A 10497-nucleotide genomic window follows, 5' to 3' on the forward strand; every position below is an offset into this window, starting at 1 on the left:
CCCCCGCGCTGCTGCTCGCCGCCGTCTGTGCCCTCCGTCCCTCCACAGCCAGGGTCTACAGCTCAGTGAGAGGCATGAGCAGGTGGCCGTTTGAATGCTGCATGGCCTCCCAAATTAGCTCTCTGTGTTCAGTGGGCTGTCTCTGACTGGATGCGGAATTATTTAATGTTGCTGTTGCATTGATTGGTGTATTCACTGATGCCAAAAAAAAAAAACGGAGGGGGGGGGAAGACAGGAACTGTCTGTCACCACTGAGGTCACATCACAAGGGAGGGGGGTGGACAGAGCTGAACACTGTAGTTAATACATATAGTAAATGAAATGGAGACAGTCTGAACTTTTTGACATAACTGAGCAAGGACAGTTTAAATGGATTTATTTTCATGGTTTTTCCTTTCTCTGTGTAACCCTTCGTCCTGCAGTTTTCGGTCCAGGACTATCAGCTGTCGCAGAAAGCCTCTGTTTGGGAAAATCCAGCGCTTCTGTTGCACACAGCGCACAGAGGACAGCAGACCGAGGTGATGGTGAATCATCAGGTAGGCCAGGACCAACGCAGCTGAACGACTCACACCCACAGCACAGTGCACAAAAACTTTCCCTGAGAATCATACGACAAACAGAACAGAACAAAGATACTGAAAGTAGGCTACAGATCATCATTTCCGAAAACCTGTGTGGCAGTTTACAGTACCTCCTGATGACAGGGCCTGGTGAATGAACTCAGATGCAGGGTAGAAAAAAGGCGAAAGGTCAAAGGTCGGCAGGTCGTTGGCTGGGACTCCGTAGTATTTCACTGTGGTTCCATAGGAATCCTCACTGCCTTTACAGCAGAGTTTCCCGTGCGAGGCGTTCAGCACGTGAGTGATGCCCAGCTGCCAGAGCCCAAACTTGTCACGAGACATAGACCTGACACAAAAAACAAACATAATACATTAATGATAATCCAGACGGGAACTTTAAATGCAGCACATGACACTCACATGTCCCCCAGAAACAGGTTTGACCACACCTCGTCTCCATGGCGACAGGAGCGTGGAGCTGAGTATAAAACCTCCTCCAGCTCCTGGAGAGACGGGATCTCCCACGTCCTCTTTGAATCCCCTGTCGCACAAGTGTGCTTTTCCTCTTCCTCTTGGTCTGTGCCACTCACAATTTTCTGCTCTGAATCTTGTGTATCACATTTCACCCCTGCTACAGCACCCGATGATGACTTTCTGTCGGCCATTGCTGAGCCTGTATACTGTCCTGTTCTTTCCTTAAAACTAAATGAAGCTGCCTCTCTGTCTGCTGCTTTGATCCTATTTCAGCCTCTGACTGTCAAAAACAGGTGGTGCACTTTGGCACTGGCTCGAACTCTCGTGTTTACAACTACGACACGCGCTCGTCTTCTCAAATTCAAACTAAATCATGAAATATGTGTTCTTCTCAGCTCTGGAGAAACACTAGCACTCATCCAGGTTTCTCCTGAGTGTGACCAGCAGATGTCAGCGTGCTCTCAGCAGCAGCCCTGCATGAAACCACCAGCTCTTCTTTACTGGTGTTGTTCATTCTTGTCACTTCCTGTTTGGTGTTGCCTAGTTGTCAGAAGCATGTTGGCCATGAAATTCCCTTACAGAAGGAGAAGCAAACAGACAGCTCATCCACGCCCTCTGATGGCACAGTGACAGCGGCTCTATGGTAAGAGAGACGATTTCTGTTTAGTTTGAGCTTTAAAAGTGAGTTTGAAACAACAAAATGAATTTCCTGTGACTTGCTTGTTCTGATTTGATCATGAACCCTTCTGCTTGTTGTTTACATAAATGAAATAATGTTAGGACGTGTCCTCACTGCCATGAAAATATGATGTATGTACAGTTTAACTGATGCTGAAATGTTTTAGTTTGATGTTACATTGTTCCCCGGTGGTGAACAGACTATGAGCCCTTTGTCAGACTGTCTCTGTCTCACACACACTGAAGGGCTTTTCTCTCTCACAGCTGCGTGTCACTGCTCACTGTGACTCACTGTAAGCCAGCCAGACAAGCTGACAAGGCACTTATGAATCCCAAGTAAAGCCATGGGCCACAGAAGCTGCAGGATGTTGGCAGTAAAATCTGGAGGCTAGTTAAAAATAACTTATTTCTAATAGAGGGAGCAAAGCAGCAGCTACCACGGTGAGTTACTTCAGGTTTTAGAAATGTAATTATTTAATACTGCTCAGGTCAACAGATGAGTTTGATAAATCGTCAGTGTGACCTTGCATTATCAACCTGGATTTACTGATTGTTTTCAATGACTACGATCGAATCAGTGATGTGATGTCATATTGGGCATGGTTGTTAATCTATAGGTGACAGTCAAGAAAACAGCAGCTCGGTAATGCCAGAATGACAAATTAAAAAAGATTCAACTCTAATAAAACCTTAAAGATCACAATACAAGCTATCTAATTGTTTTGTAAATGTTAAAAATTCTTGCAGCATTGACAATATTTTTAAAAAGAGCTTAAACAGTTAATTGATTAGTAAATTAATGGAAAATGGTTGAACTCATTTGTCAAGCAAAACTGTCAAACATTTGATGGTTCCAGCTTTTAAAGTGTAAAATTTTGGGGTGCAGTTAACAAATATTGTCATTATCAAATAATCTGCAGATTCTATTTTTTATTTATTAATTGTTTGTTCTGTAAAACATCAGAAAATCAACCAAATATTTTACATTTCTGCTTGAAAAACTAAATTATTCCATGATGAGAATTGTTGCCAATACATTTTCTGTCCATCTGCTAAATGATCAATCATTTAATCATTCAGTTAATAAGCTCCGTGACAACTAGCTGCTATTCTCGTTTGACATCAAGCGTTGGTTGGACATGAAGTCAAATTTAAAGACCTTGAGCTTGGGCCACCTTGAGCTGCAAGAAGTTTTCCAGACCAAATCAATAATCGATTAATTGAGAAAGTAATCAACAGGTTAGTCCAAAATGAAAGTAATCGTAACCATTTATTGATACTTAATTGTAACAGTCTAACTTGATAGGACTACTAGCTGTTTAAAAGCCAGTGATGTCTTGTGCATTACTGACAGCAGGAAGCTCCTTACTCAGGCAATTTTAGGTCTGTATCTGGTTTCCAATCAGCATAAAGGCTATCGCTCACTTTCAGCATTAAACAGTAGTGCAGTCATGTTGGCTGAGTCTTGCAGACCTTTGGAGCAGTTGGGTGTTCAGGGCGAGTAGCACCACGGTGAGCTTATCAGAAGGCCGAAGGGCAGGAGCGAGAAAAAAATAAAAAAGTGCCAAAGATGTATTCATCTGCAACCGAAACTGTGAGGAGGAGAGGAGGGTTAGTGATTCACTGTTTTCTTGATTATACTGAAACAACACTGCCGGAGCAGAGAGGACAGGGACACTGCGGTTGAATTCCTGTTCCTTGTTTTGAGTTGACACATAAAACATAGGCCTGCTTTATGTGGAACAGGGTGTCGGTGTGTACTCATAATGTGAGTCGCTGCTCTGCTGTACGGTCACTGACATGAACTCAGATTATATAATAGCACTAAGTAGCCTTCATTGTGAGGTGCTGCTGAGTCACATAGAATACGAGCACAAGCAGTCCGCCCACAGCAGATTAACTCTACACTGACTGTATCCTGATTAGCTATATTGATTGAAACTCTCGCTGTATAACAATATATCATTTGAGACTATTATTATTGATTATTTTCACTTGCAATTCATTGTTAAAATGACTATTAAATGTGTCAATTGTGAAACACACCAGTCACAGTTTTCCAGAGCACAAGGTGCGCTTCAAATGACTTATTTTACGAGAGACTGAAGGTTCAACATAGATATTTTCTCTGGTTTAGTTGCGTAGAGTGAGCTACATACAGACAAATGACAGTGTTGCTCATTTTAGAGCTGAAACAATGAGACCATTAGTTCATTCAACTATCTTGATAATCGACTAATCACTTGAGTCCTTTTTTAAACATAGTTGCGGTCTTTTTTGCAATGTGAGGATAAACCTTGTTTTGCTGTGAACTGAATCTTTGGGTTTTAGACTGTTAATGTGAATCAAGACAATGGAAAATGTGATGTGATGAAGATGTTTAGTTTTTCTTCCCTATTTTCTAACATTTTGTTGATGAATAGATTGGAGAATATTCAGCAGAGTTGTTAATATAATTGCAGCCCTTCCTCATTCAAAAAGTAGGCCAAGTGGTTGTGATGAAAAAGAAGCAAATTGAGTAGTTATTTGAATGGGTGAGTTCCAGACAGTTTTGCTTTCTAGACAATAGGACTGAAAGTGACAGAGACAGCAATTGAATCAAGTGATGAAAACACAGTGGAGGATGAAGAGGCACATAATTATCACAGAATTGTTTCATCAGCCTTTGATCAGTCAGAGTATCACTGTGTATGCTTATTAGTTTTCTCATGATATTTCTTTGTCTCTGGTTGCTTCTAAAATCTTGAGTTGCGTACTTTACCATCTCAGTTATTTTCATCTTCATGAAGCTCTACATGACTTAACAGTGTTTGTGTGTTTCTGCAGCAGCATGGCACTGTCAGAAGACAGTGTGATCGCCTGGAGCTGTAAGCAGGTGGCCCAGTGGCTGCAGGAAGAAGGTTTCGGGCAGTATGTGGAGTTACTGTGCACAGACCACCGCCTAGACGGCCCCAGCCTGCTGGCTCTGACTGAGGCCGACCTTCGGGGTCCTCCGCTGGGCCTCACTGTGCTGGGAGACATCAAAAGGCTGGCCATAGCTCTCCGCCGGCTCCAGAGACAAAACCAGGCCCAGCTGGAGGACCTGGGTCTCCGGCCTTCAGACAGTCTTCCTGCAGGCCTCCCGCTGGGTGCTGCAAGGGTCGAGTGGAGCTGTGACAGAGCCGACAGGAGGTATAATGGAGGTGATCGCTTGTGTAATGGGACTGAACTGCGGCACAGGAATGGTGACAGGTCTGGATACAGCTCAGGACCACCGCTGTGTCACACACACTCCAACGGGAGGTGTAGGCAGCACTTGGCGGGTAGATTGGACCCAGAAGTGTGGAAGACAGTCATGAGTTGCATATATGTATTTTTTGTGTTTGGATTCACGTCTTTTGTCATGGTCATCGTGCATGAGCGTGTCCCGGACATGAGGACATACCCACCACTGCCTGATATCTTCCTAGACAGGTATAAACCTTGTATCTTGTGTATTTTGCACTGATAATCAGTATATACCTACATGAAGACATTGTTGAGCAACTTCAACTCCATAGTTCATGTACAGATCCCCCTGCACTTATCTAATCTACACACTGATACATACGTTTTTGTACCGTGACAGTGTTCCCAGAATCCCTTGGGCTTTTGCAATGGCGGAAGCTTGTGGCGTCATCTTGTGCTACATGTTGCTGTTGATCCTGCTCCTTCACAAGCACAGGTAGCCCACAGTTCCAGCTGTTTCCCCTGACATCACACTGGTAGATGTACAAGATGTAGTTTTCAGCCTTCATACTCTTTTGTGTGTATTTCAGATCCATCCTCTTCCGAAGGCTGTGTTCTTTGATGGGAACAGTGTTTTTGCTCCGATGCTGCACCATGTTTGTCACCTCACTCTCTGTGCCTGGGCAGCACCTGAAATGTGCGAGTAAGGTGGGAAGCGCAGATGAGATTATTTCAAGATAAGATAACGTCATTTATCAGTCTGGAGTAATCTGTAATTCTCAGTTATGTTATAGTACAGTGCCCGACTCTGCATTATTGCTGTGATAACTGATGTACAGCTGACGCTGTGATTCACACTGCATTACTGATTACAGATGGGTTTTTTTGTGTCTTGCAGACATATGGGGATAGTTGGGGAAAGATACAGAGGGCCCTGGCTATCTGGACTGGATTTGGAATGACTCTGACAGGCGTCCAAACCTGTGGCGACTACATGTTCAGTGGTCACACGGTTGTCATCACACTGCTCAACTTCTTTGTGACTGAATGTGAGTGGTCATTCTTTTGTTGGCCTTCAATGACAGAATAAATTACCTTAGTTGAACAGAATTTAAATGAAGGTCCATTACATTCAAGCCCTTGCCAAGTTCTCGCAGTGTTGTATGAGTATTTAAATCTGCCGTCTGGTGAGACATCTCGTGCTGGTTGGATGAATGCATGCTAGCCATGCTCTATGGGTGTAGCTCAATGGTAACTTGAACGGGAGTGAATTAATGTAGTCATGCGGCTCTTCTAGACTTCCCAGATATAATTGGACCAAAGAGATCAAATTCTGATACTGAAACGAGTCTTTTTGCAGGCGCTGTGGTGCTTTTTATTTCATCTATCCACTACGTAGCCACTGTTTTACAGCCACAAGAGTAGCAACAGAGTCACCCAGTGAAACAGTTGGGCGAGTTTTTGAAGGTCTATAGCAAAAGAGAAGAAAATAAATCAGGCTTTGGATACACGTTAATTACAGATTTTCACCTGACTTGACTTATAATGATTTCTTTCAATTGCAGACACTCCACGTTCCTGGAATCTGATCCACACCATCTCCTGGGTGTTAAACCTGTTTGGGATTTTCTTCATCCTGGCGGCTCACGAGCACTACTCCATCGACGTGTTTATCGCCTTCTACATCACCACCCGCCTCTTCCTCTACTACCACACCTTAGCCAACACTCGCGCCTACCAACATAGCCGAAGAGCACGCATTTGGTTCCCCATGTTCTCCTTCTTTGAGTGCAACGTGAACGGACCTGTTCCCAACCAGTATCACTGGCCCTTCAGCAAACCTGCCTTCATGAAAACTCTGATTGGATAAAGAATTCTTTAAGATCAGCGGATTCAATGTGCATAGACTGTAATATTAATGCCTCAATGAGAATTTCTTTAATTTATTATGTGCAAGTTTTTTTTTGCTCATTTGTAAAAAAAAAAAAAACATGACCTTTATTTTTTTTGTCTAATGTCATGTTTTAAGCAATAACTTTACTGTTTGGGAAATACATTTTTTTGTATGCAGATAGTTACAGTACATGAGAACATAGCACCACTCTTATGACTGAGTGCCATATGTGGAACTACAGCCAGCAGTGGGTATCTTAGCTGAGCACAAACGCTGGAAACAGGGGGATAAACTTTGCCTAATCCACCTACAGTACCAACACCTCTAAATATTTTATTAATCTGAACAAAGACTGCAGGAAATTTGCTCCCACCCAAAAAATGTTTTAGTACATAACCTCTTGTATCACTTTATATCCAACAAATTGAATTTGTGTAAATTAGCAAGCTCTAGAGGTGCTGAAAACTTTTACTTTTGGACAGAGCCCAGCTAACCAGCTGCAAACTGTAGCTTCATATTTCCTAAAGACAATTATCAGAAAACAAATACATGTATTTCCCAAAATGCTATGCAGTCCCTTTAAACATATTTGCACTCTGCCAAAGATAAACAAAGAAATGGGTTTAATTATGGGGCTAAGAGAAGCAGGTACGGACATTTTTATTTGCCTTTAAATAATCACTGTTATCACTTTCAGCTTCCACTTTGGGGATGTTTACGTTTCACTGTTGGTTTGGGTCGTGGATTCACTTGCTATTTACAGAGGAAAACAGATCAGGCTTTAAGAAGCTGTAATGCCAGTTGATATTGTAGTTGTCTGTTTTTGGGAGTCGACAGTTCACATGTTGCTTTGCTACAAAGAGATTAGACACTTTTGGTAAATTCTACCAAAGTAGCCTTTCTTTCTTTCTTTTGATGTGCAACAGAGCTAATACTTCATGCTCTCTGAGAAAAGAGCCCCGTTTCACTCGCATAGAAAATAAATGTTCAACTATTTCTTCCACTTTAGTCAGACTAAAGTGAACCCTACAGCTTTTGTATTTGCTAAAGTCACCTTTGGGATATTAGCTTCCTACATGCACAGTTCAGCTCCACCATATGTATGAACATTTCATTTAATTTGTTAATTACATCGGTTGACAGAGATTTGGTCCCATGAAAAAAAAAATCGACATATATATTTTTGAATGCTGAATCCAAACAAGTTTTTTTTAGAATTAGTTCATCACCTGTAGTGTTTTTGTTCCAGTATACTAGTACCAAGGAAAGAGGAGCCCCTCTACAGTATGTTGGCAGACTGGACACTAAAGAGGGATGTTCCTGTGGACAAAGATAGGTGAACAAAATACAGTTGTACATTTTAGAAAAGTTTCTACATATTTTAAGAGTAACAACAGCCGTAATAATGACTACAAAATATACTCTGTCATTTAAAAAACTATGCCCAATAGAAAAATGCTACAAAGAGAAACAAATTCAACGTAAAAAGTATTACAAGTTCTACTTGTGGGACAAAAGAAATCTCTGGATTTTGTTGTCCAGTGTTGTGCAATGATTGTAGAAACGTAATGTTGGGTTTTCCTCTATTGTGCAATACAAACACTGACTTTCGTCGGTTGACAAAGTTTCAAAAGTTGACTGTTTACTTCGGCATTGCTGATCCAAACTATAACTGTTTACAATGCGTGGCCTTATTTCAGTGCAAATAATCTCTCGCTGCCTCTTGGCTCAACAATAAAAGTTTACAGATGAGAAAAAACATTTTTATTTTCTGCTTTCGGCTCTGAGTGCGTTCACACAAAGGAGGAGGTGTTTGCTGCATCTGGCCAATCACAAACATGGAGGAGTGTACTGACGGCGCAACGACATACTTTAAAAACGAGGAGCAAGCTATAATCTTAAAAAAAAACTTTAATGAAGTTAAACACATAATACACACTGAAAGCAGCACATCTGCAGCTGCTAAATGATGGAAGAATGGGCAAAAAAAAAAAAAAAAAAAAAATCACCGATTGTGTGAATGTAGCCGCAATTGAAAAATCTTAGTATCACCTTATAATATCACCTTTCCATAAAGTGCACAGGAAGATCGGACAAATGCATGTGTGTATTTCATTAAATTAATGTATTATTAGATGCATTCTCATGACGTATATGCACGCCTTAGCCTCATCATTTCACCTGTAGCCCCGGAGGTGTCAAACGGACCGAGGAGCAAATAAGAAATACATTTAAAAACATAATTCAAAGCGGTAGGTAGCTTTACTGTCGTATCTTGTAAGTATAAGTAATGATTTAGTGCATCAATCAGTACCTGTTGTAGGATGATATCAGTAAAAACAGGTTTGTCGGTCTCTGAACATTCTGTTCCTTCAGTATATCAACATTATCCGCACACCTGATGCTCTTCCCCACTTTAAAACAAATACTTGATGAAAGTTGCATCACTATTCAAATATTACTAATAAAGATATGCAGGGGTGCACACCTCAGTATAAGCAGTTCTTGCACACAGTAGTCTCCTCTTGATTGGTTCACATCACATCTGAGGATGGTATGTATTTTTGATAGACTATGATATCAACTGGACTAAACAAATGAGATATCTTCAAATATGGATAGATACTGTATGATAATTATGTCATTGCTCTATTGCATATAATGTTAAGGCTCAATTCTAGCTCAAATGCAATTTATTTTGTTCTCATTAATATTTTAGTTGAAGTATTTGTAGTGGTGGTGGTAGTAACAAAAGTGGTACCTTTTTTAAAGTAAAGGTGGAGCCTTTGAACTATTGGTTGAAAAACATAAATCAGATAGTCAAACCAAAAACATTCATTCAAGTTTTGATTAAAACTATCTAAAAAAATATTTCCACATTCCAGGATGTTGCAGGCAAAAACTGTATTTTGTATTGAAAGGCACAGTACATAAAGTACTCTTATATACAGTACAATACTGGATTATTGTACATATAGCTGAACAATGTATTGCAAATGATACAATGCTACAACCCCTTTTCCAAAAAAAGCTGGGACGCTGTGCAAAATGTAAATAAAAACAGAATATGAAGATTTGCAAATCCTGTAAACCAATATTTCATTGAAAATAGACTAAAGACAACATCAAATGTTGAAACTCTGAATTTATTATCATTTTATTTTATTTTTTTAAACACTTATTTTTAATTTAATGGCAGCAACACATTTGAAAAAAAGAGTTGGGAAAGGGGCATGTTTGCCACTGTGTTGCATAACCTCTTCTTTAACAACATTCTGTAAACGTTCAGGAACTGAGGAGACAGCTGCTGGTGTGACGGCCCACCTAGTTTCCTGTGCTGCTCAGCCCTGGTTCCTCCTGGCTACAGCCTGGGTGTGTCATCAGGAGAATCAGCTGCACCTGTGAAGTGGGTGAAGTTATGTCTACAAGAGCAAGTTTTCTCGAACTGCTCTCTCTCTCTTGCAGGGCAGCTCTGCACTTTCACCTCGTCATGGTAACAACTGCTCTTTAGTTTTGGTTTTGCACTTTATTCAACACTCTTGCACTTATCCAATCATGCCTTAAGCAGCTGATGCCTTACACTTTTACACTCCGCAATAAGTATTTAAACAAAACTAAATTGGCCTACAACCACTTATTCAATTTAATTCAAATCAATTATATAATTTATACAGCACCAAATCA

The 10497-nt window shown here is 40.8% G+C and overlaps 2 protein-coding genes across 5 annotated transcripts; one reads left to right on the top strand and one right to left on the bottom strand.

Annotated features, from left to right (window-relative positions):
- Positions 1-344: 344 nt before the first annotated feature.
- On the bottom strand, positions 345-1338 carry LOC138195418 (dual specificity protein phosphatase 13A-like). The gene is made up of 3 exons (XM_069144793.1): positions 981-1338; positions 692-906; positions 345-598 (listed from the first exon to the last, which is right to left on the bottom strand). Exons 1-3 carry the CDS (start codon positions 1223-1225, stop codon positions 366-368), a joined length of 693 nt encoding a protein of 230 aa, XP_069000894.1. The 5' UTR covers positions 1226-1338; the 3' UTR covers positions 345-365.
- A 260-nt stretch (positions 1339-1598) lies between these two features.
- LOC138195420 (sphingomyelin synthase-related protein 1-like) lies at positions 1599-8572 on the top strand. Of its 4 annotated transcripts, none has more exons than XM_069144796.1 (7): positions 1599-1677; positions 1977-2153; positions 4539-5165; positions 5320-5415; positions 5510-5627; positions 5818-5968; positions 6485-8572. In XM_069144796.1, exons 3-7 carry the CDS (start codon positions 4543-4545, stop codon positions 6787-6789), a joined length of 1293 nt encoding a protein of 430 aa, XP_069000897.1. In that variant the 5' UTR covers positions 1599-1677; positions 1977-2153; positions 4539-4542; the 3' UTR covers positions 6790-8572. The 4 variants fall into 4 exon arrangements, with proteins under 4 accessions (XP_069000897.1, XP_069000898.1, XP_069000896.1 ...); XM_069144797.1 differs by having other exon boundaries at positions 4542-5165; XM_069144795.1 differs by lacking the exon at positions 1977-2153 and having other exon boundaries at positions 1615-1677.
- The last annotated feature ends 1925 nt before the right edge of the window (positions 8573-10497 follow it).

The sequence above is a fragment of the Embiotoca jacksoni genome, unplaced genomic scaffold (genome assembly GCF_022577435.1).
Source record: "Embiotoca jacksoni isolate LCO1_2020_lvr unplaced genomic scaffold, fEmbJac1.0.p SCAF_12, whole genome shotgun sequence".
In the NCBI taxonomy this organism is placed as follows: Eukaryota; Metazoa; Chordata; class Actinopteri; family Embiotocidae; genus Embiotoca; species Embiotoca jacksoni.

Excerpts from the sequence above, each read along its gene's own strand:
- LOC138195418 (XM_069144793.1), bottom strand. The coding sequence starts at position 1,225 with ATGGCCGACAGAAAGTCATCATCGGGTGCTGTAGCAGGGGTGAAATGT. Across the intron at positions 907-980 it reads AACCTGTTTCTGGGGGACAT|GTCTATGTCTCGTGACAAGT; the intron begins GTGAGTGTCATG and ends TTTTTGTGTCAG. Across the intron at positions 599-691 it reads CCAGGCCCTGTCATCAGGAG|GGAAAGTTTTTGTGCACTGT; the intron begins GTACTGTAAACT and ends TATGATTCTCAG.
- LOC138195420 (XM_069144796.1), top strand. The coding sequence starts at position 4,543 with ATGGCACTGTCAGAAGACAGTGTGATCGCCTGGAGCTGTAAGCAGGTG. Across the intron at positions 5,416-5,509 it reads CTGCTCCTTCACAAGCACAG|ATCCATCCTCTTCCGAAGGC; the intron begins GTAGCCCACAGT and ends TGTGTATTTCAG. Across the intron at positions 5,969-6,484 it reads CAACTTCTTTGTGACTGAAT|ACACTCCACGTTCCTGGAAT; the intron begins GTGAGTGGTCAT and ends TTTCAATTGCAG.